Genomic DNA, 25253 nt, shown 5'->3' on the forward strand with positions numbered 1-25253 from the left:
TTTCCGCAGCATAAGGGGAGCCCGGCTACTAACGAGAAACGAAGTTATTTGAGGGTGCTACAGAAAGGAGTCGGACAATCATAATAATCAAGTGCGATTCGCGTTTATTGTTGGCGATTATTGCTCGCCAACCCTCTTGGAAAAGCTTGCGCGCGGCTCTCGCCCGCCGTCGCGCGGGCGCGACACGGTGGTAATAAATAATAACAAGCGAATGAATCCTCGCACCGCGGCGCGAAATAAATAGAGTTAAAAAGTTCACTGATAGCGAGAACAGAGTCTCTCTCTCTCTCTCTCCCGTGAGATAAGTCTCTGTGAAATATTTCGCGACGGCTCTTCCGGACGCGCCGCTTCCGTCGCGCCTCGTAATGGCTAAGCTCATTTCGCAATCGGTTTTCGCTTAATGAATCTTGTCCTGTTCTCTCTCTCTCTCTCTCTCTCTCTCTCTCTTTCTACAAATTTTTCTTCCATAAATTTTACAATCTTTGCTCTGTTTATGTATACTCGAAAAATCTTTGAGATAAATATGGATTTTGTACTATAACCGATATTCTTAATGCAATTTGCGATACTTTATCTACGTCAGTTTTTCAAGCCGTAAGATAAGAAAGTAAAACGGAATTTTTTCGCGCTCCGATCGTTTATCAATTACGCCGTATCATATCGAACATATTGAAATAAGAAAGGCGAGACATTAGCGTGTATAAAGGCCAGCATCCCCTCGTCCCGCGATTCATAATTGCGTCGGGGTTTCAATTACGTCTGTCGTCGAGAGAAAGAAAAAGAAAGAGATAGAGAGAGAGAGAGAGAGAGAGAAAGAGAGAACGAGAAAGATTAGCGAAACAAATTGCTTTCTCCTGCCCGGCACGCACATATTAGCGTAACTTTTTTAACATTAAAGGAAAAAAAAAAAAACTGCTCCTCTCTTCGCCCCAGTACCTTCGAAAAAAAAAAACGCTCGTAGTTACGCCACCCTGGCACCCTCCCTGTCGCGCTACTTAATTATGCCTCGCCATCTTCGTTCGCAGGCCGGAGTAATCTCCTCGTTCGCCGCCTCCTCCTTCCACGATGCGAACTGCGCGCACATTCTTGTCGAGATATTACTTTTTTCCTCGTTTTTTTCTTTTTTTTTTTTTTAACGACACGATTCTGTCATCGTCAGCCACACGCGTTTTTTCCACCGACCCTAATGTGACAGTTTCTCTAACGCTGTCCGCAATTATTTCGCGCTTACCGTGGCCTTTGCGAAAACGATTGGAATCGCGAGAGACGGAACTCGTCAAAGGCTACATTTCGACTGAAAATCTGCGATCGACCGACCGCAACTGGAGAGAGTTGATTAGATTCTATTTACTGGACGCGAGTTTAGTGGTCCGATCCCCCTTCGCTTCCGCCTATTTCATCCCCCTTGTAGCAAATCAACCGGTATACCGGGACTGCGATCCTACGGACCTTTCTTAGTCCGTCGTTAATTTAGAGGAAAGAGCGAATACGCCGTACGTTCGATCCAGCAATTCTTTCGCGCGATTGCGATTTTTATAGGACACGTTGCACACAAATCGTATACTCGTAGAAGATATTCTTTTCTTCTTGGAGGTTTACGTTGAGAAAGAGACCTGACGAAATATTTATTTATTAACGTTTATTGCGATTTTTTTTTTTTTTTTAGCTTTGCCGTCTTTCTTCACGACAACGAATGACGCGGAAAGTTTTCAATCGGTCTCGAATAAGGAAAAAGAATCCTCTTTCCTCGCTCGTCACAATCCGCCTCCTGTGCATTCTTGCGCACGTAGCGGGAGAGAGAGAGAGAGAGAGAGAGAGAGAGAAAGAGAGATAGAGCGCAGAAATTTTTGGACCTTCAAGCGTGCCGTGTCGTAGATTGACAAGCGGGAAGAGCGCAAGAGCGCGGACCAGCGGTAGAGAAAATGGGGATCGGGGGAAAGGAAATAACAGGGTTCGGGACCCTATATCGGCGAGCGGAGGCAATCACATCCCCCTTCAAGAACACACTGGCATTCACTGAACTTTAAAATCAAATAATGCCTATTAAAATAACAATACGCGCGTCTCTCCGACGAGAGCAGGTTAAACATTCTCTCGCTCAACGCTAACTCGCTCGCCTACGCGAATTACCATACGGGATCGGGTTACGACAATTACGTTACGTATCGCCGTCGCTATACATACCGATTCAAATTAGGAAGAAGGGGGGGGGGAGGGAAGGGAGATAGAAGGAGGACGTCTCTCTCTCTCTCTCTCTCTCTCTCTGTCCGCGTACCCTCTAATATCTTAATCAAACCTCGAGGACGGTTTGTTTTCGCGTATCCGTGATTTATGCATCCCCTATCTCTTGTACTTACATAACGCACCACTTTAATAACTTATTTCGCGATTAACGATTCGTTATAATAGCTACGTGCAAATAGTCGCGCTTAAGACGTATCTCTCGCGGAAGCAGATTTTCCGAAATTCATCCACCTGTGCGAGCGAAACACGAAGAACGTTATCGCGGAATTGTCGCCGCCCAAGATTGGATACAACGGAAACGGTGACAGGATCCGTAAACCCAAGATCGTTATCGTCGCGTTGCGCGATGGTTATCGCGTCGTAATATATTATATAAATGGTGTTACACGAAACCGCTTGTATTTTTCGGTGCAACAAATATTACTTCGGTAACATCAATAGTTGCGTAAAAAAAAAAAAAAAATTCAAAAAAATTTTTCGCAAAAACAAATTTATATTTCTCGTAGCTGATAAATTATATATATATATATATATATATATATATATATATATATTTTTGTAATTTCCATCTTTGTCGCGTTCGTACATATGTGTGTATCGCGATTTGCCGTATTGATCGCACCGCAGGATCGACATGTAGCAACATAGGTTTCGTCGGTTCAGTCTTAGGGGTGTCCGATATTTATGATAAAACTGCTCCTCGGAAAAGTTCCCTCGAGACGAGGGAAATTGCACGCGACGATTTACACAGTTGTTGGATCGTCCGTTATATCTATTAAATCGATTGATTTGTATCATCTAATTACCGATCCAGATGATAAGATCGCGCGATCAAGTTACACCACGCCGTCATGTGTATTAATATGTGATAGTTGCAAAAGCTCGATATGTCGGAGATGGCTTTAATCGCTCGGCGCGATTTTATACTTTTCTCTAAAAGTTTGCAAAAAAAATGGAAATTAAAAATTAATAAGCATTTTATCGAATTTTTTATCTGTGTGCGTATGTATCGTAAAGAGAACAAAAAAAAAACACTGAATGAGAAAGACTAATATTCTTATCATGTACGGGCGAATCAAAGACTGGACTGGTAACAGACATTATTTAGGTCGGAGGAGAGCAATTTCTTGGCCGTCCGCGATTTCCATGCGGGACAAAAGGGGAGAAGTACACGGTCGCTCAGAAAGAGCTAAAGTTAGAAATGGAAAGGTGAGTTTCCAAGCGGCTATCAACCGCCGTGGCGCCAGTCATCTAACGACTCCGCGCTGACAACCGGATGCGAGAGAGGAGAGAGGCCGATACTCGCCTCTCGTACCGAGAGGCTCCCGCATCGGTCATTAGCATGCGACTCGCGGACGTACATATTTTGGGGAGTCCTCGCGAAGAATACCAATATTCCGCTTTGACATTCCAATAAAACGCGGTCGTTTTGTTTATGAGCTTGTACGCGCTGCGTGCGTGAGCGTGCGCGCGCAACCAGCCACATCGTCGTCCACGACACCGCGTCACCGTTTCGTGGTGGTTACATCAAAACGCATGAATGGTATTGGAGATTGAAATGGGAACGAAGAGACAGGGAGTATACGACCGCACCCACACCAATCGGTGCCAGACTGCTGGAAATGCGTTAACGAACGTCGTGCCACCCTCTTCAGCCGCATCGAGTACACGAGTAGAAGGGACTTCGTATTCTCTTCGGCGGCTCTGCCTTCCTACTCCTAATTCTTTTCCTAACTTTATCGTTTTTATTATAATATTTTTTTTTCCACGCCTCTCGCTCCTCTTTCCGAATGGTATATCGCCGCAATTTAATCGTTTACACGTAGATGATTTATCAAACGCTGTCGCCAACATTTTTCGTCTATCTATATCTCTTATTCGGAAAATAAATGGACAAACTTGACAGGCGGCACGGCGGAGATAATTATTAAATTATTATTTTCGCGGGGGTACACCCGAGTCATAACTAACGCAGTGTCGGAAGAGGAAGGGAGAAGATACAGAACCAATTTTCAGAAGGCATATTCCTCTGCAAAGAATCCTCTGAGAACAAATACTGAATACGCAAAAGTCCATATATACATATACATGTGTGTGAGAGAAAGAGGGAGAATTGAATCGAAATTCAATCTCCTGAGATCGACGCGTAAAATCTTTCACATACATCGCAATATTCCACGAATTAAGATCCCTTATACAGACGCGTGCACCACTTCCGTCCGCGATCTCGTTACACTCGTTACACGACGATCCCGACGATGATGATCCGTAAATGCTCCGTTATCGTTGCGCGCGCGATTCGTCTCGTACGTAGTCAAGGGAATCGTCGTGCCGTGAAGGGGCAGAGGGAACGAGACGAGAAGGTAAAAGATGGAATGGACACAGCGAAGGTGTCATCGATGCCCGGCGAGTATTATATGGCAATGATTGGTATGCCCGGCGATCGATCTACGATTCCCTCCCTCCCTCCCCAGCCTCCCTGCCCTCCCACCCAGCGGGTTTCCCCGGCAGGATATCGAGAATTACCGGACACAATGGCATATACATGGTCTCGCATCGCGATCCGTTCGCTTGCTTACGTATATATATATGTATATATACGCGTATACGCGCATAATACACATTAGGCTTGTTGGTATGTAGTTGAAAATTGCACCATTTCCTCGTTACGTCGCGCATCGGACCGTCCAGCCGCAAACCGCACGGTGGTGCTTTGTACTTTGCGGCCACCAACTCTGCTATATATTAAAATATTATTGCTACCGCGCGCGACGCAGTATCGTCGCTTTTATCGAATCGTATACTTGTATCTCGTTGAAATGTGAATCGGGAATAATGCACGGAAAATCTGGAAATGTCGAGAGTACGTTATTACTCGCCGGACCGGGGACAGATGACGCGACCGAGATTACGCGTTACTGTCATCGTTTCGTTACGTTACGCCGCTTCTGTTGCGTGTGCGATCGTTGGCATTTCATCTGATCCACGCGCCGGGAACGACATTGTCGTAAAATAGTTTGGCCGAGGCGATGCGATGATAGAGGAATCCGTTATATGCAAGATTTTCCTTCTCTTTTGTTTTCCTTCATCTCTGCGCTGCGATCTCCTCATTTTTACGAGCGCACAGCCACCCGTTTCGGAACAGAGTAACGGCGCGAGAGCGCAACGCGTCCGGTAATATATTATTATATATACCTGCGACTCTCCCTTCTACCGCACAGTTCCTTACATCTCTGTTTAGGCTGTCCGAGATCGGAACAGAGATCAGCTTCTTCTCGGGGTAACAGTATCGGAGGGTGTCGTAACGGTATCTCGTCTCTCGATATCTCTTCACGCTGTGTATATGTGTGATACCGGAATAACAATAAGCACTCTTGAATATAATGCACACGTACGTATTAATTATGCAAAGAAAATCCAGTACTCACAATCAGCTGATCGCCTGTACTGTCACTCGTGCGAAAAATGTAACGTGTTGTATGACTAAAAATGACAAGAGAGCGACAATTAAACAAATTTTAATTAATTAATAAGTATTCGTTAATTTCACTTTAACAATTCGAGATAAAATTCTACCTATAATTTTATATATTATGTGTAATATAAAAAACAGTTTTGTTTAAAAAAACACATATGTATAAAGTATCAGAATACATTTTAATATGCAATATATATGACATTATAAATAGAATTCTGTATTGAATTTTATCGCAAATTATAAATCGGGCTTTATTACATGCGACATTTTTCTACATCGGTTGTTGTGACAAGTAAAGTTAATGTAAACTTTAAATGTATAATGCAAACAGTCACGTCGATGCGACACGGTTCGTACATATGAGGCAATATGTACGCCGAGAGTAGTATATTTATCATGTAAGCGAGCAATTTAGGGAAGATCATTTTTCACAGGCTGCGACGACTTTGGATTCCGGGGTGTGTGACTCGGTAAGGGTGAATGGGGTGTTATTGGCCGGCGGGTGAACACACCAGACGGACATCTCACCCTCGGCCGGAGATCTTTGGCCTGACTGATGATTTTTGCTCTCCAGTATCGTAATCTTATCGATACACGCCACGTATATATTCGCAATCCTCTCGTTCGATCATCCTTTTTATATAGGGAGTTGCATGCAACGCATGGATGCGTCGGCGATTTTTTAATTTCATTTTCAAAAAAAAAAAAAAATAGGATAAATATTTATTTGTTTTACCGCGCGACGAAATAGGAGAGTAAATTCGCATTACATATTCGGACTTTGCACTTGGATCGAAACGCGATTCCGCTAATTAGTCCCTCTTTCAGAAAGGCGTACATGTCGATTGAGAGAGGGGAGAGGAGTCGTTTTCCCGCGGGTATACAGATAAAAGAGCGTCAAGAAACGAAGCACGGAGAAGTAACGGCCTGTTAAAGATAAGGAAATGAGGTGTCGCACCCTGCGATCTCGGAAAGGCCGGAAGGGTCTTTTCTTCCGCGCCCGGTGTGCCGTACCGGAGCACCCCTTGGAGGATTTTCCACCCTCGGTGCGTATCGAGGAGCTGTTGAGCTCCGAATACCTTTACGCTTGGACGCTCGGACCCGGGCCAGCTGACCCTTCCTTCGATAAAATGCACCGTAATGTCGCCGTCCACTTTTCATCGATCGACGAACGTGCGCTGCGTCCTTTCCAAGTGTGTCTCGTGTTTTCGAAAAGCGCTTCTCGCATATTTCATGGAAAGTAATGTCAGACTAGTGAATATGCATGCTCTTGTATAGCGGAGAGAGTAGCGTACCCTTGTTTAGCATTATCTATGTAATAATATGTAGGACCCGAGCGCGATTTTGTCCTTCGACCGCGCTTATAAGTCAGCGCAAATTCGATGCTAGCCAGAGAATTCTTATCTTAATGTAGCAAATAACTGGAGGGAGCGACGGAGCGAGGTAGATAACAGTACTGATCTAATCTCGCGGCTGATTTAACTCGCTTCATAATTCTTCAACCTAATCTGAATCCGTATAAGCATTAGGTCTCCCTTATGGCCTTCATAAGCGCGTGTTTCTCTCTACGTCCGTATTTAATTTAATATATTTCTGTTTCCTCTGCGCTAAACCATTCAGTTACTCCGCACGCTTTCTACAAGTATTGATATCAATGCGTGGAAAATGTTTCGGAAACTATTCATCTTTTCTAGAAATGCTCGCATCTCATTTAAATATAAAATTTAAAATCGGAATATAAAATACATTATAAATTTTCTCCAGATGTTTATCTATATCTAAACTGAAATACGATATCTCGCTATCAACGCGAAACTGAATAGTTTATTTTATTCGCGCGTTAGCATTAATCGCATTTCATCGAATGCTTCTTTTTTTAAATAATCTTGTAAAAGATAAAAAAAAAAAATTTTGCCGTAAAATAAAAATTCGCAAGCAATTTACGAACAGTGTTACGTCCCGCCTATCGGATTGACAATATATGCATGACTGCAAAAAGATAAACTGTGGCCAATCTTACGACAGTTGGTGTTGACAGTCAATTCCGCAAGGTACCTCCGCGGTGTAACGAGGACTCTTGGCATATCCAATGATTTTTAGGGTGCGACACCGGGGGAGGGATGCGCGAGCCCTTAAAACAAGTCTGACAAGTCGTGCGTCTGCCTAACCCCGTCCCCCTAGCCCTCTTCCCCCTGGTGTCTCTTAAAATCGCGAGATTTTCAAAACAGATGCACCCTGCCGCCCCCGTGAAATAGCTTTTTAAACTCCTCGACCGATGTTACGCTGTTACAAGAGAGGCGGGCGAACAACTCCCCATCTGCTCCCGAATATTCTGATCCTGGCAGTAACAGTCTTAAAGGGCCATTTCATATTTTCCGAGCGATATCCTTACTCTCGAGCGCTTCTCTACCACAGTTTCCTTGCTGTAAAGTAGCGAATATTTATGAGGAGCTTCTATAAATGACGCATACCTCTATATATCGGCCGCTATTTCATTCGCTATTGTTCACGTTGCGGAGAATATATGTATATATCAATAGTATATTATATAATTAAAAGTCAATATTTTCGACATTAACAGTACGCGAATTTTACAATTATTACAATAATTGTCGTCATTCTGCTAAATTTTTATTTTATCTTTTATTTTATTATATTTTGTTTAGTAAAACATATCGCTTTGACGATGCGGCTTTGACATGCATCTGACAGATAGCAACCCGCGGTAAACAAAATTTTTCTATGTAGGCTATATCTACATATATAAGTAAATTAATTCATTTTATTCATTTTGTGTAACATTGATTCGCGTACAATAATAACTCTTATCGTTATAACACGCGTAGATAATACGTGTATAAAACATATTATACGTACATGATAGGATATGTCATCTACAAATTGTCTACCATGTGTCCCGCTACATCATCAAGACATTGACCTCGTAATACCGAGCACCCCAAATAAATATAGCACATATTACGCGTTAGATATTAGACCCTAATGGGATTTACGCGAGTCTTAATCAGACGTTTCAGGCGCGATATAAGGGATACGTATTATGATCATTCCTTCCTCCCTCCCTCCCTCCCTCTCCCTCCCTTTCGCTCTCACGCTGCTATATATGAAAATAAAGAATAAATTTTGTTGAATTATCAAAATTATTTTTATGTAGGTAAAATTATATAAAATTATATGTAGTTATACACATTGTTTGAATGATTTAATACCCTCTTAAAAAGTGGCTGATGTTTTGCATTTTTTTATTATTTTAATTTTTCACGAAAAATTATTCATCAAATATAAAAATATTTAGGATGTAAATACATATGTATATGTAATTATATTTTTCTACATATTGTATTGTGTAAAGATCCATAAAATTTTTGTGATACGATAAATGATAGTAATATTTAAAAATTATGATCTATTCTCTCTCTCTCTTTAAAGTTTATTATCATTTAAAAAATATATATTTCATTTAAATGTAGTTTCTCTAACATCATCCGTTTATCTGTTCGTCGTCTCTCAGAGAAATGAAATCTGTTATACCGACAAAGAAGAGAGGATGCAAGTTTACCAGTACAAGTTGAAGCCGTGCGGTGGCAGTCAAGACTGGAGAAAGATTTTGCTAAGGTCTCTTTCGTTTCAGATTGAAAACGAGAAAATATAACACACAATTCTCTTGAATTAAAATTATACTTTCTGCTAAAATTTCACTAATTTCTCTCACAGCCAATTATGATCTCTTATTGATGAAATCTTGTTTCTTTAATTTTAGAAAATTATCACACTTCTACGATAATATATATGATTTGTGTTATATTTTAAATTAAAAAATATAATTTAGCAAAAAAAAAAAAATATGTAACAATAGTTCATTTAAACTTCAGTAATTATACTCGCAATTATCTGTTTTATTACGCATAAATAAAACAAGATAAATAAAATTTATAATTTAATCTCTCCTATTGTAGGATCGCGATACGATATCTTAAACGAACGAATAAAAGAAAGATTCAGATACCTTACATGGACTATCGGAAATTCTTTGTTAGGTGAGCGCGTGAAATAATCGTTCACTAATAGAGGCGCCTTTACGACGCTTTATAACGCTCAATCTCGGAAACGGTTCGTGCTTTGGCACCGCGTGTCACGCAATTACACCCCAGCCTTCCGCGCGGTGGTGTCGCAGCGGGGTATTCCGGACGATGAAAGGAGGGAACGTGTAATCACGCTAATTGAGTGTAGATAGGCCTCGTTGACGACTCCTTCATTACACCGCAAGAAGGGTCCTAACCGCACAATTACCCACTAAGTTTCAGCGCTGTCATCTTTCTGTGCCGCGGCACCGAAGCGGCGTAGAACGTTTCCGATATCCGTGATAAGCCTCGAAAGCGAGATCGCGGCCGACCGGCGTTCGGTCCGATGTCATTCTTCGCGCAGGAGAACAGCGGATATTATATTTTATGATTATATATGATATATATATATATATATATATATATTTCTCGCTGGCAAAGTGTATCCCCGTCCACTTTAATCAATTCCCGCGAAGAGCGAATCGCGTCGAAAAAAAATATAATATTTTCGGCGATTATTCGTTTCTTACATAATGGAGTAAATTTGTCGCGCGACGCGACGTGAATCACAAAATTGTCATTTATTAGAAAAATGGCACGACAAAAATGGTCCGATTCTCGAAGGCTTTCCTTATTAAGTTCACACTTTTCGTAAGGTTTCTCGCAGGGGCGGGCACCGCGCGGGAATACCAATGAGTTACCGGTATCCGCGGGATGCCAGTCCGCGGGATGGCAAACGAGAGGGGGGAGGGGGGGGGAGAGGTAGGTAGGTAGGTAGGGGTCCACGGTCGATGGATCCCAGGCAAGGAGGGTGTTGTCGGGAGCTTAAGAGTCGAATCGTGCCTTTGTACGGTACAAGCAGGCAGGGATGTTCCGACATCCGGCGTGTTCCAGCAGCGTGATTGATCACCGAGTCTATCGTCACCTTTGTCAATTTTCTCATTCTCAATGAATCGTCGATGCTTCGAATTCCGTTTAGGAAATACTGTCCGCTTCCTATCATCGATATCGATGAATATACGCGTTTGACGAGAGGACTAATTGCGAGAGAGCTTCTTCTCACTAATTTTCACCTTGTACTTGTCAAAGAAACTGTCAGCCGTTCACGACCCGGTTGCAACAAAAGCGAATGACATAAATCCTTCGACGCTGGTTACTTTAGGCGGGTATAGTGCCCGAAATTTGAGCGAAAACAGAAGTCGAGGAAATAGCGGCGATATAGAGGAAAGTAGGGGAGAGAAGCAGCTGGCTCTGTCTTGTCGGAGGCATTAATCATCGAAGTATCTAAATGACGGGATTCCGATGTATTACCATATAAATGACATCATATTTCTGGTCAGGTTTCCCCAGTTTGTCGGGTCGCTCCGACGTGATGTATGGACGACGGCATATTGGCGGGGGCCACCCACCCGCTACGTCACCCCTATCGGCTCGGACTCTTACGCTATCGTTCCGCCTATCGTCGTCGCTTCATTCTCGTTTCCTCGTTTGGCTCTCTCGATCACTAGTTAGTCTCTCGTTCAAAGTCCCGTCGCAATTAACGAATCGATTTTATCGTCGTTAAACGCAAGCGTTAGATCCACGTCTCCATGAGAAACGCGTCTCTGTCTGTTTCTCTCTCTCTCTCTCGCGTTTTGTCTCCCGCGCGCGGACGAAATCCAAATTAGTTTTCGACTTGCGATGGCGATGTGCAATTATGCATCACAACCCTACATAGCGTACGCATGCACCGCAAACTGGCCCGGCCAAGCGCGCGCGGTTCGTCGGGTACATTTCAATTATTAGAGGGAATTACTACGAGCGTCCATCATCTTCTATACTTATTTTCTGCTCACGACCACCACGACCACCGCGGCACAAGACTAAACTCGTCTCTATGCTCACCATGGAGATGATCCTATGAGGTTATATGCGAGGTAGGCATCATCAGAGCGCATCATCAGAGCGGTGAGAAAATAGCCTTCAATTGTGATTACAGGGGCGGCTCGGGTTCGCCTCGGCTTCGCTCACTGACTGAATCCGTCCGTCCGTCCAACCATTCTTTCGTTTCGTACCTTTGCAGTTACGTTGCACGCATCCACGTGTGGGAAGATGCCGCGATTTAAGTAATACATCGCTCGATACATACCGCCTGCCGCTGACTCCTCTCGCCAGTCTCATCTGGCTACGATAAATATTATTAAAAAAAAAAAAAAAACGCGCGTCGGAGTGGAGGCGAAATTATTTACATGCCAAAGAGAGCAACGTCGCGTCTTTTCCCGAAAACACGCGAAACGGCTCGGCGGACTCTCCGGTGGGAAAAAGGTGCGGAATAATACGGCAAGAAAGTTACAAGTATGACTAAGCAACAAGGTAAGGAAGATGTGACACGATGACTCCCATCGGAGTGATACCGTAATGAAGCTTCTACCGTGGTCCATGCCGGAATACGCTGCCGCTCCCTCCGTCCCTAGACGTACCGCATTACTAGATTAGACGGAGACCCTTAGTAAGTGCACTATTCCCTTAATCCCAGCGATACTTCCGAAAGTGCGTCTTATATAATAAACAAAGGCGACTGCCGTCCGAGGCGACATACAACCGCGGTAAGAAGTTAGCGCATGCAAGAATCTGACGTATCACGTACGTATATCTTGATATATGTATGTACAGGGTGTCCCGCGACAAGTTGCTACAACTAATCGGCTGTCATCATTTTTAAACGCGCAAGAAAAATATCTTTTAGTAGAAGACATTTGAGATTTTTATTTACACGTGGACTAAACACATTTAGACATGTTTTTATTATTTAATAAATGTTTACAAAAAAATGCCAAATATTGACAATCTTAATAATATATACTTTCTAAATATCATCTCATAATTGAAACAGAAATTAAATGGCATCTGAATAGAGATGTTATATAAAGTTCTTTATAGTTTCCGAAAGAGATCTGGTTTCTGTTCCCATTCTGTTTCCATTCCGGTACTTTAAAGTATATTTATATCATTAAGAATATCATTAAGAATTTATATCATTGTGAATATTTAACATTTTCGTTATAAATTTTGTATTTGTTGTTTATTAAATAATCCAATTGTCTTTAGTCCACATGTAAATAAAACTTAAATATTTTCTATTAAAAAATATTTTACTTTTCCTGCTCTGTATGTGCATTTAAAAACGACAGCTGATTATATATACAGTTGTAGGAAATTTTCATGAAACTATTTGTAAAAGATACGTGAGAGACAACATTTATACGTCATAATACGCACAATTCGTTTCGATGAATAAGTTGCGAGTAATCTTTCACGTACTAGCGTTATGCATTACGCAATCGACCATATGTCATACATGTAATACATGTAATAAGGAAGGCGCAAGACACTTAGAAATTGTTGGCGAGGGTAACTTTCGCGCGGAATTAAGTTTTCTCTAATGCCTCTCTTGTTCTCACGGGCCTAATGCGCTGTTTAAGCCGAGGGGTTTTAAGTTAATGCTGAGCGCACGGATTTGCGCGGGCGACTTTCGTAAGCTAGCTCGGGCGAAAACGCGCAACTTTGTTGCATAAAAATATGACATTCTCGAATATTCTCGCGTGTGCTTTATCTTACGCGAGACTCGTTCCGTCGTCGATAAATTTATTGTATTCCAAGCTAGTTAGATAATGTCTCGAAAATATTGCCATTTAAACGTAAAGTTTCGAAGGTCAAGAAGCTTAAGAGCGGGTTAGCGCACGTCATCTCGTACGTCAAGAGCAGCTGATCAGCGGTTTGTATTTCGCTCGCACTTTTGCCTCCTTCGATCGAGTGAAAGGAGACGGACAGAAACGCGCGAGTTAAATTAATTACAGGGGCAAGGGAAGGCGAGTAAAACGCGATCATAAACAAGTGGGATGATCATTAGCTCCGATAATCTTGATAATAACGCGGCGATGCACGTGCACGCTTTTGACGAGCGCGCGCGCTCTCTCTCTCTCTCTCGCGAATCCGTAGATTGCCCCCTTTTCAAACGTGATCGTTCGTAAACTGCGTTAAGAGCGCGACCTGTGTTAAGAATATCGATACGCAAATGAATTGCAAATTGATGTTGAAATTAATAATTCAAACGACCATTTGTTCAGCTTAAAATGGAACCGTTGCGGCGACTTGTTGCAAGTCCGAGCGATATCAATCCTCTTCCTAGGACTAGGAGAAAATTCGGCAGATAGGACGCGGATAAGAACCCGGGATCCGGTTTGTTTGTGACGAAACGCAGTTCTTAACGACCCGGAGGTAACATACGGTGGTAACTCGAGACGACGACGGACGGACGGTATCATCTCTGACATCTATGTCAGCGAGTCAAGAACAACAGCTCGTTCGGGCTTCTTTCTCGTGTACCGGGTGACGAAACAAGATCCGTCGTGTTACACGCGAAATATGACAATCATTTCATTGTTATGATTTCATTCCCGAAAAAATGCGCGTTTGATTTTAAAGTTTAAGCCTTGAGTGACATCACGAGACTCTCCCTTTAAAATTCGCAATCGTCCTCGCGGAAGATTAATGTGCGTGAATATATTGAAAATTTGTAAGACATGGATCCGAACAAGACGTATTAAAGTAATATGACGCGCGGAGATGTGGGGGGAGTTTTCGTACGCGTAATAAAAGAATAAATTCGTCGGTGCGTATATATAGGATCATAAAGTCGCGGCTGGCTTATGCGCGCGAGTTTGTAACGTAGTTTCTCACCCTTCGTTGAAACCTGGCGAATATCGTTTCTATTTTAGTGTCAGGTTCATTTCATATATTCGTCACTTTTAACGTAAGACTCGCAAACAAAATAGGCGCTACATAAGTATAGAGTTTTCTTTTTTTTTCCAGTCGCTAATTTTTCAAAATCTTTCCAATCATTTTTCAAACGATTACGAGAAAGCAGTTAGCGTGTACAAGTCAAATTTTAATTACATTCCGTAGAAAAAAAAAGAAAGAAATACTTTTTATGTGCAAACTCGGCTCGACTTGCCGTGCGCGAGAAGGGGGAACGCGCACGAGCTTCCCTCAGGGAGAAATAAAACGCACAAAATATGAGTGTGACAAAGAAACGAAGAAAAGGAACGATAAAAATACGAATCTACCGGCGTTCCGGCCGCGGTAATACTCGCTTTACTCGAGTACTCGGGAGAGCCTCGAACTGGCAATTTCGAAAAGAGAAAGAAAGAAAGAAAGAAAAAAAAGAAAATGCGTCGTCGCGGTCGGGCATCTCGCTCGCGTCTCGTGAGCGTCCAGTCTCGAGACGAGAGACGCGCGAGAACCGCGAACGGAGGAGAACGGTGCGGTCTCCGGCTCACCGGCTGTCATCGTTTCTCGGAAACGCGGCAGAAGTGTCTGCTCGTACCTTGAAAAATCTGCGCGAGGACGACAACGGCGAAACCCGTTGCGCCTTTACGGCTACCGTTTTCCGAGAACTTACTTTTAGTTACTTTTAGTTTTACTTGGCGCGCGCGGACGAGCCGGGACGGTCCGTTTTCGCGGATTATTTTACGGAGCGACGAATTGTCAAGGCATCTCGATCGCGATCTGATTTGACGAAAGGCAAAACGCGTACGAGACCGTAATAGACCGGAGACTTTTCGATCGAGCAAACAGATCGACCTCCCCGTCCAACGAACGCCGCTAAATCAACACCGGCCGGTTGATCTGACTTGTCGGAGCGTAGCCGGTCAATTATTTGCTCCGAGATTTATGAGTTTGCGCGAAGCCGACAGCGCGGGCTTCTTCGTACAGGCCGATCTGTGGGATGATCGACTTGACTTTCCTTCCTACCCGAGAGATCGGCTCGTCTCTCGCGTCGAGTTCATTTATCTCGAACGGCGCGTCCAAGAATCACTTTTCGCGTTATTAATTCTACGTTCCCGTACAATTTCTCAATAACTCACGTACGTAATTACCCATTCCGAGTGTCAGCCGCGTTACCCTCCTGACCTTTTACTTGTGCGCAAGCGGTGCAAGGATCGTCTTGATTTATCACACGGTTTTCTCAGGCCCCTCGACAGTCGAGAAGAAATGTATTTTACGGCGAAAAAAAAATAGACAAACAATTTTTGTATCCTACAATAAAATCGTATACAAATTTTTGCGATGTAATTTCATTAAAAAAATCACGCACTTTTTTTCGCGCAAGGGAGAAAATATATATAAGTTGATAACTTCGAATATGCGCGCCACAAGATCCGGCAAAAGCGGGAGTCGAGGCTCGAATTATGAGGAAGGAAGTTTTTATAGTGTTTTTATGTCGTATATGCCAAGTTTCGGGGCATCTAAGTCTACATAAAAGAGACTGTAGTCCCTTTATTTTCGTCCTATCCGCGACTTAAACAAATTAAAGCGTCGTGCACCGTATTGTTTTACGAGCATCTCCCGTGTATAATACAAGTCGTCATGAATCTTTGATATAATAATATCCCTTAAATTCTTTTTGTAAAGATATATATATATATATATATATATATGTATTATCGTGAATATTTTTGATAAGTATTCGACTAACTCTCTGTCGAGACGCGCAAACGTTTTGTACTTTAGTAATTATGACACGATTCTGCTGCTCTCGGCGTAAGGATCATTTGGGTTGCGAAATGAGATCCGGGGAGACACGGGGAAGGGCTGGTACCCCCGGCTGCGTAGTACGAGACCTTCGGGGCCGTAGTTTTAGGGGCGAGCCCGGTCGCTTATTGCTCCCCGAGTGGCCGCAAAACGAAGTTTGATCAAATTCTACTGCGCTGGCATAAAACTGACCAGCCGGCCGGCCGATACGTTGGATGTTATGGACTCGATAAATGATTCATCCACGTCTTACGGATACGACTTTTGCGATACGTACACACGAAATGCACCGATCACCTCGAAGTACGCTCGTCCACAAGGCCGAATAACTCTCCGAGGCGAGGGTAAAGGAAAGAAGGAGAGAGACGAGAAGGATGATCCTCATAAGTGACACCGTAGCGGTTCTTTTACGACCTCTATTCCGTCTTAAGTTAAGTCGGAGAGCCTCGACCGATATTACGCGAATGCTCGTAATACGATAGTACAGCTCGATGCCCGTTTTAATGCCCGCAAGATCCTTGTATTTATCCACTTTTGAAGCTTCCAAATTGAACATTTACCTTACTACATTCGTTGTACATCGCGAGTCCAGATGGCGACCTCGCTCTATATGTACGATTGTACGACGTTTCTTTTCAATAAAGCCGAACATCCATCAGACTTTGATGCGCGACTGGCTCTGGCCTGTCCATTACTCGCGGACAATCTTGCAGAAACAATTCCGCAAGATGTCCGGAATGCGACAACCTCCGTGGCCATCGGGATCCCGGGATTACCGAACTGACCATCTCCTTTGCATAATGACGCCTCGACCCTTCACCCCCAAGGCCATGCCTCGTTCGTCCGCTCACCCCGAAAGCGCGCATCCCCAGCCCATCCTCGCACACACACACACACACACACATACATCGCACCACCGACGTTTCGAGAAGTGCAATAACAATAATATCTATGATATGATGGCTGACCAGCAGGCTCGCACCGATATTTTCCGTCCGCGTTGCACGTGAATTTCATACATAAGAATGTCCGCTCAACTACGCGGATCAACATTCAATTGTATCGAAATTACGGGGAGAGAGAGAGTTCTTCTCTTTCTGCGCGTCGCGTTTCTAAAGCCAGACTGAATTTCATGCGAGCTTCTCGGGATATCTTCGGCGCGATTCGACTGGAAGAAGTTTTACTTGAAAGCGCAGACTTCTTTTGTACGATCGCGCTAAAATAATGAGAATATGTAACAGCGAATGAAATTCTAAAGACGATGATATGTATCGTCCTCTATCAATGTCTCTCGTTTCAGGTTTCTTCCTCGAAAGGATGAAAATGTAAATGACGAATTATGCTCGGTTAGTTGACGTCCTTCGAAAATTATAGGCAGCCCCGCAACTTTACGCGATCTGTTATATTCTTTCCCCTAATTTAAATGTCAAAGAAACTTGTTTGATTATTTGCTATGCAAATGGAATTGTTTAAGATGAGACTGACTTAAACCGATGCGGTGGGATCGAGGGGTTAACGGCAAGGAAGCTCGGATAATTCGGACGCGATAATTGGATCAAGAAGTCGGATCGAGGAACGATCCTCTCTCTCTCTCTCTCTCTCTCTCTCTGTCCTACGTGGATATTTCGCGGGGGACACCGACTCCGCTTTAATTATGCTTCTCGAATTTAGATCGCGTGCCTCTGATAACGGCACGATCCGCAACATCTCCCGATATAACCCGCTATCTTATAATTATTTAACGTTTTGCTTATTTTGCCTCGTGCTCTTGTTTAATCCATAATTACCGTGTGTAAAAAATATGGGGAGAGTCTTATATTTTAATTTTTAAAAATATTAATTAAAAAATTAATATTTGATGCTCTCTGGAATATACTTATACATCGATAAGTACAATTATGAGCCTCCCTATCGATCGCTTACGCTTTCTTCCTCCCATTGTTGAAACTCCGTTTGTCGCGAAGAAGAACTTCTCGAGGGTAAGTAGGTATACGGGCGACAGTCACCCTTTCGACCGCTTTCTCGACTACCGTCATTTCTCTCACTCGAGAGCACTCGGCGCAATCTGCTGCGCGGAATTTGCATACATAAGCTATTAAGCAGCTCTTTTCATTTCCTCCCGTTTATGACAGTTTAGTTAGAATAATGTTTTACAAGATTGCCGCGCGAACAACGTTTCTCATAATGACATCTCTCTACCTGATTAATAGCCCGACATCAACGTGTTATCCAATATTTTTACGTGAAATCAAAATTAAGCCTGTTAACTACACGCTTACATTTCGTAAAATCTTAAATTTCAACGTTTCGCTCGCGAGCAATGTGTATAAATCCTTGAGCTGACACGAGACAAGCAGAATCGTGGCGATACAAGATGTACGAATTCGCGTTTAACCCTGATATTTACTGATATTTTCAATAATTCAGCGACGTAACACTGTATTTTATAATTTACGGTCCATTGCTTATGAATAACTGTTCCTGCCGTAGCGCATGTGTATCCCGACCCTAAATAAGATTTATACTACCGTCGCTTGCGCCGCGCTACACGTGTCTTTCTTTTTTTCGCGAGATGAACGAAAAGCGATAACTTTATAACGCTCTATCTCTGATTTCACTTCAATTCTCATAAGCACATTCGCAAAGGCTATCAACGTTTCGATCAGCGATCGTCCGAGTATTAAAAGCCGCGTGCGTAATCGATAAATATTTTAAATCAATGCATTATATCAATAACAATTAATTAAACGACTAATTGTAAAAATGGAAACATAATATGTGTGTTATCGACCGGTATAAAAATCAGATGTATAAATATTAATCGCAGTGTATATACATAGAGGCCATTACAAATTAAAGAATCTTTTCCTCTTTTTATTGCAACATTTTTAATTACCGTGAAACGAGCGGAAATTTTTTTTTTCCCTCTCTGTAAGACTACCACGTGCACATCGGCCGATTCTTTCCCTTTTATGAGCTGCGAGAAAACGCAGGGTGCTAATTAAACGAAACGTTTGGAATGCCTGCGAGCGCATTGGATCGGATAAAAGAGGGTTGTTTTCGCTCGAGCACCTTTCTAGTCATTTATCGAAATCGCATTCCTTCATTCAAAAGACGAGAGACAAAATAGCATACTTTTTGACGGGTAAATACAGATCAAAAATGCAATCTCTCTCTCTCTCTCTCTCTCTCTCTGTCTTTCACTCTCTTTCTATTGCGACCTGTTTGAACGGCATCCACGACACATCCTTTCGTTCTCGCGTCTTAAATACCTAAGTTAAACGGCACGTGAGTTCTTTCTCCTCTTGTCGCACTATTCAAAAGCTCGAGAAAGCATTTCCATATATTTACAATTCTATAGTGCACTTTTATACTGTCAAGACTCGAGAATATCTGCTATCATACTGACTATAATTACAGGTTCTGCGCAGTTGCTTTATTGTCGAGTAGTAAAAAAAAAATTGTCTCTTTCCATCTGTCATATCGGGGTAAAGAATATTATAAAAGAGATTGTTGTTCGTTTTTCCTCTTCTATTTTTAAGCTCTGTTTAAATCAACAAGGACAGACAATCTACAATCTCGCGACAATTAATTCGATACAGATGCGAACAATGACAGATACAAAAGTAGCGGATTCGTGACACTCGCTGATATATATATATATATATATATATATATATATATATATATATATACACTCGGATGAGGAATCGCTGTACAACGTCATTGTTGTTACGCAATACTCGAGCTGCTCGGGGAATGCTTTCTAATTAAAACGGCGTAATATATGCATCGAGTTTGTATCTTGTGGCAAAAGGCGCGGGAGAGACGCTGTAAGGAGACGCGATGGCCGAGGGTTTGATTCAAGATGAGACGTCAAATGTTAACCACTTCGAAGGGCGGAGGGAAAATTCTCGGTGTCAATTCTCAGAGCAATCTGCCGATGCAGATTAGGCGATGCCGCCGGTCTTAGTTGAGCCCGCGCAAGATCCCGTCTCGCTTCCTCCCCTCGCACGTCGGAATTAATTGGGGTGAATTGTCCTGCCGCGCCCATTAATGTCACGAGTTTAATCCAGAGGCAAGAATCTCGCAACGGGCTAAATATCCGCACTTTTTATTTTCCTCGGTTGAAATAATTTCGCGATAAGCCTTTTTTATATTCGAAGAATATGAAATGACGAAGGTACGTTTCTATTCCGCGTTGCACGAATTTCTCTCAACCTATTAAAAATAATAGGAAAACAACGCGAAGTGTGTACGTGCGTGTATTAAAAGTATTCTCGCGTGCGAAAAACGCCGCAATAAACGCCACGCAAATGCGTATCTATGAAAATGAGGTGCAAACTCGAAGGTCAATATCTGTCGACTCTTCACCGCAACATATCGCTTTCTCTATAACATCAAATTGGTCCAATGTCCCCAATGATCGTTTCACCTTCACCCCGATCGTTTCGTCAATTTTTTCATTAGAAATTCCGAAAAAAGAGACTCTCGAGACATCGATAATGAGATCGTTGATACACGATTTAATTTCTCGATATGATTACATTTAATTATTATTTATAGTTGACAGAATTGCGATTGCGAAATTCAACGGACGCGTCAGCGTCGAACAACAGGCTATTTGGCATGAGATTCGGAAGATGGGAAGGAAGGAAGGGCGAGGGGGAGGGGGAGGGGGAGGGGGGGAGATAGAGAGAGGGGGAGGGCGCAAAAGAGAAGGAAGTTTTTTTGTGGGGTGCGAGAGCCGTTATGGTCAGGATTACCGTGGCAGAACTTGGGGTTCACTCCCTTTGACCGACACACTTAGAACAACAATAACTCACTAATCCACGCGGGCCTGCACTGCCTGAGCGCCGATGAAAAATGTAAAAATCCGGAAAAACCACTGCTCCGTGACAGTTCAATACATTTTAAATGCGTTCCGGCGCATTTGCGGGATACGATAAGCGGGATCGGGGGACGACGCGAGCGTTGTCCCCCCCCCCTCCCCTTTCCCCAATATGTCGGTTATTTATCGTCAGATTTATGGAATAAATGAGTAGGAGAGCCCACACTTGTCGCGCGGCAATCCTCAAATATAACGTATCTCTCGTTTCTATTATTAAAGTTTCGCGCGATACGCGTTTGATGGAATCGCAAATTTCTAAGATGCCGTTTGCGAATGTTTGCGCGACGGAATCGGAGGACAAAATGTGTAAATTACATCGCTCTGATGAAGAGAAATTAATATATAAATCACTCGAAAAAAAAAAAAAACCAATAATGCGCTCCGCGAAGAGGCGCGATGAATCGGACGAGAAAAAAATGCTCAAACGGGATAGATCGATGCGCCGAACGTTGATGAGAAAGGAAAAAAAAAAAAAAAAAGGGCAGGGGAGAGGGTTGGCGGAATGCCTTTATACGCCGCATCTCTATGGGATTCTTTCACGACACGGCGATTTAAAACGCCTTTTAAGACGGTCGTAGGGCGTCGGTGGAATTGTGCCGAGGTGAATCGAGCATTGAACTCTATATATATCGCTCGCGTACCCTCCTGACGTTCCATAAGTTGCATTCCTATTTTCTGTCGTAATAAGGAAGCTCGCCGTGCCAATAAAACGCAATCGACCGTGTCGATTCGCGATGATTAAAATGAGCGATATGTAAAGTCAAAAGTATCGATGTGAGCGCAAGAAAAAGAGATAAAAAAAAAAAAGAGACGAAAGAGTCCTCCCTCGGATCTTGAAGACGCGAATGATCCTCGACCCGCCTTTTAACTGTACGATAAACGTCTCAAGTTTAAAGACTCCACGTAAGGCGAGAACGAGACGCTCGGCAATCATACGGAAAACAAAAGCGCACGGTCGGGGCTCGGTGTTGCATTGTAATGCAACGAGCGCTAGAGAGAGCGCGCATTTTGACAGGCCGAAACAGCTGTTTTGCAATTCGGCGCCGCGCGCTCGTATAGCTTTTACATAATCGCGTTTCGTCACATTCGAATAACATTTATTCAATAATTTGCCCGCCACGGGAAAGTGTCGTTATTATAGGGCGCATACGCGATAATAACACGTATGTATTATGTATAACTGTGAAAGAATCGCGCGCATCGTCGATTACGCGTTAGGGATGCTTATATTTGGCGTTAACGTTTTCGAGCAACAGTTCCCGCACAAGAGTTTTGTGCACGCGAAAATCTTTGCGATTATCATCGTCACTTTTTTTTTTTGCGGCATAGAACAGATTCTTTCACGTAAGAAATGAAATAAACGTATAGTAAAAGAGAAAAGCAGCATGCATTTTGAGTAAAGAATTAAAAGCGTACCTTTCGAAAGCGTAGTGCCTCTCCTCAAATCTGTAACACATAAACAAGCTTCATCATTATATACCGTAGGCATCGTAGAACGCGGAGAAGAGGTCATTGGTTCCGAACCCGTTGCATAAACTAGTTTCGACAAGCTCATCGAACGAGGAAAGGGGGAAAGAAGGAGGAGGATGAGGAGGAGGAGGAGGAGGAGGGCGACGAAGGCAGAACCGCGAAGATCATTTCAGACGGTAGACGGGCGATTCTTTCTTTTGGCACACACGTAGGTAGTTATACCTATAAGTAGACATAATCATCACCATTGTAGGAGAGATAGGCAGAGACGGGTAAGGCTAATTTCCAAGACCCCGCATTATATAGTCCCCCGAATCAACTTTTCCACAGTATAATAAGCTATTTTATATGACGTGCGCGCCCGCAATTATATTGAGATTAGATAGATCGCGATTTAGTTTACAAGCGAGTTGTGAAAATGTATAAAGTGGACAATGTGAAGATTCGCCCTTTTCCGTCCCCGAGAAAATATTATATTAGATAGAGAGAGAGAGAGAGAGATAGTGAGAAAGTGAGAGAGAGAGAGAGAGAGAGAGACACACTTTTTGCGCGCGAAACGAAATTCCGGAATATATATACGACTCCGCCACATTCGCAGAATATATTCGCACAATACTATTTATTTCTAAGCGAAGAGTTTCTTCCGACATTAAAGCTTGAGGAGAGTTGGCTTTGCCAGCCGTTTTTCCGATGCCGTTCGACGAAGCGACTACGCGGTTCGGAATGCGGAGCGCGGTGCGATAAAAAGCGAATCAAATATCTACCGTTGGACCGAACCATTCGACTAATGAAAATACCTATTGTTACTCCGCAGGTTTTGCGTTGAGAAATTTTTCGTAAGCAGCAACTCTTGGATGTCGCGCGGCATTTCGTCCCGTTCGTCTCGTTGCGCGAAAAAGTAGCGTCGCGGAACAATTGATTTTGGTGACACGTTCATATCACAAATAAGTTTATAAAAAACAATAAATATAAATATATATATATATATATATATATAATAAAAAATTAAATATATAACTATAAATCGCTCAATGTCAACAAACGATAAAAATTCTGCAAGTAGCATCGAAATTCGCGCGTATAAAGTTCCGACAGTGGGAAAACTGTTTCCTCGCTTCGACGGCATCCAATCGGATGCCGTTTGACATGGATAGATCTCCGATTAAGTGAATTGGACAGTGACGGGTGAAGGGAGGAAACGGGAACGGTGACGACGAAAAAAGCAATCGAAATCGAGCGAAACGTGAGCGTTCGTTCGAAATCCGCGTCGCGTCGCGGCGTCGCAAGTTCCTGATTCGCATTTAAGTTAGCCTCACGTCCGCCGCGCCGGTGAACGTGATCCAGCTGCTCGAGAGGAATCCCACGTATCCGTGACGTCGCTCCATCTCCACGACCGCGAGCAACCCGCATGCGAATACGCGAGTACCTACGTCTGTCTAGCCGCTTGCTGACTTATTAGGGATTCCGCGCGGGCCGCGCGCAGAAATTTCGACGTTGCGGCACAGGCGCCACGTGTACGGACGCACGTTCTTCTAATTTGCGATACGTCTTCGGACTGCTTAAAACTCGACCAACCTGTTTCTGTTCCCGATCCGCCGCTCGGCTCGATCGTACCCCCGTCGAACCGGAAGAATAGTCGAGTGAGAGGGATCGTTCCGGATTACGCGTGCATTTTTATGCCTGCGTTCCTATAATTATAACGTTGCGTCTGTCATTTCACCACTGTATATATGTATGTAAACGTGCCGGTTTTTTTTAGAAGGAAAAAAAAAAACTTCGACTATTAAATCCAGAAATAGTCTTCAGCAACTTTGCAACGTACGACGTGATAATTCATCATGATACATAATCACATCCGCGTGATCCTTTCTTTGTATCGGCCGATAGGGAGAAAAGGATTTGCGAGAAAGGCATCCTGTGGCTGCACTTATATGACTCCCGAGTGTATCTTTCCTCTAAATCTTCTGCACCCATATTCGCGTAAGAAATATCGCGCGTGTATTCACAAATTCAAAATAAATAATTAGAATCTATCAAATCCAGCTTTTCACTCTGACAGGTTTCTTCACGCGAGAGATGTATACTAAAAATTCATATCATTGATAAAATCGCGTACTTAATTAAATGGAAACGAGCGTGAAAGTCAACGCACTTGCTTCAAGATTTGTGCCCTCTTGTAAGTGAAATTAACACGCACAAGCGTGGAAAATATAGATAGCGCGGAATAACTTTCTCTCTCACATCGGACATCGAGATAATAGCTCCTTCACGGAGTCGATGGCGAAACAAGAGCAGCAAATTCCGGCGTTAACGCCGCATCGAGTGGTAAGAGACGTAGAAACGCGCATTGTCGGCGCGGTTTCGTAAAGCGGGAGGAAATCGTGCGACAATGCGTCTTCTCTCTCTCTTTCTCTCGGCAAAGAAGACCCGAGAAAGAAAAGTTTTTCCTCTCCCACCGCGCGAGCGGACGAAGAGGAAAATGCGGCTCGTTGTTTCGCTCTTTCCTTCTTTGAAT

General features: G+C 43.1%; 1 protein-coding gene across 1 annotated transcript in view; it reads right to left on the reverse strand.

Annotated features, from left to right (window-relative positions):
- LOC126857505 (uncharacterized) overlaps positions 1-25253 on the reverse strand; it is a 127131-nt gene that overhangs the window by 26972 nt on the left and 74906 nt on the right. The window contains exons 23-25 of the mRNA XM_050606973.1: positions 22685-22714; positions 5673-5727; positions 5440-5579 (exon numbers count right to left, since the gene is read on the reverse strand). Of these exons, the coding sequence (XP_050462930.1) occupies positions 5440-5579; positions 5673-5727; positions 22685-22714 (225 nt within the window). The remainder of the gene's footprint in view (positions 1-5439; positions 5580-5672; positions 5728-22684; positions 22715-25253) is intronic.

Source organism: Cataglyphis hispanica, chromosome 21 (assembly GCF_021464435.1).
Source record: "Cataglyphis hispanica isolate Lineage 1 chromosome 21, ULB_Chis1_1.0, whole genome shotgun sequence".
Lineage (NCBI taxonomy): Eukaryota > Metazoa > Arthropoda > Insecta > Hymenoptera > Formicidae > Cataglyphis > Cataglyphis hispanica.